Consider the following 880-nt stretch of genomic DNA (forward strand, 5'->3'; position numbering starts at 1 on the left):
TCAAAGAACAGGAAGCTTGTTTGGTTTCACATGTCCAAGATAAAACTAAGCAGATGTGAGCCCAACCCTGCTCAAGTATGTTCGATCCAAAGGAATCAAATCACACACACACACACACACACACGTGTACGCACACAAACACATACTAATTAGCAATTAGTAGTGGAATAAACTAGAGTAATTACTAGACCATTAGAAGTTACTAGAATATAGCCTATATTCATTGATTTCAATAGGACCATAGGCCATGACTCTGATCATGTTCCAAATTAACTTTCAATCTAGTGACAGAGTCAGGGAATTAATATCAAACTCAGAAATCACCTTTTAACTCTGATGATCTGATCTCTCATTGGCTTGATGTCTTGGAAACTCTATTGGTTGATCAGACTGTAGACTAGTATGAAGCCCTGGCCGTTCTTGATGTAAAGGCCTCTCATAGAATCAAACTGCTCTGTCCCAGCAGTGTCCAGAATCTCCAGTACTGACGGGGAGGAATCCACCTCGATCAACTTTCGATAAAAAGCTTCAATTGTCGGGTCATACTTCTCTATGAAGGTTCCGGTCACAAATTGCATGGTGAGAGCAGACTTGCCGACACCTCCGCTGCCGAGGACCACGACTTTATACTCACGCATTGCCCAACTGATGCGGTCAAGGAGGATTCGAATAATTTGTCAAAATGCCACTGCCTCCTGCCGACATCAAAGCAATTAAATAGGCTAAACTAAAGCAATACAATTTGATGTCCCTATCATAGCACAAAATAGCCTACAGCAGTTGATGGGACATTATAATAACTAATAATAGAAAATACCACATTAATCATCTATAAAAAAATGTTTAAATAATATTCTCGTTGTGTTGGAAAAAACTTAAC

General features: G+C 39.5%; 1 protein-coding gene across 1 annotated transcript; it reads right to left on the reverse strand.

Annotated features, from left to right (window-relative positions):
- Positions 1-374: 374 nt before the first annotated feature.
- Positions 375-638, reverse strand: LOC115195218 (ras-related protein Rap-2c-like). Its single transcript, XM_029755003.1, has one exon. The coding sequence runs from the start codon at positions 636-638 to the stop codon at positions 375-377; it is 264 nt and encodes an 87-aa protein (XP_029610863.1).
- Positions 639-880: the final 242 nt, after the last annotated feature.

The sequence above is a fragment of the Salmo trutta genome, chromosome 6, assembly GCF_901001165.1.
Source record: "Salmo trutta chromosome 6, fSalTru1.1, whole genome shotgun sequence".
NCBI classification, from domain to species: domain Eukaryota; kingdom Metazoa; phylum Chordata; class Actinopteri; order Salmoniformes; family Salmonidae; genus Salmo; species Salmo trutta.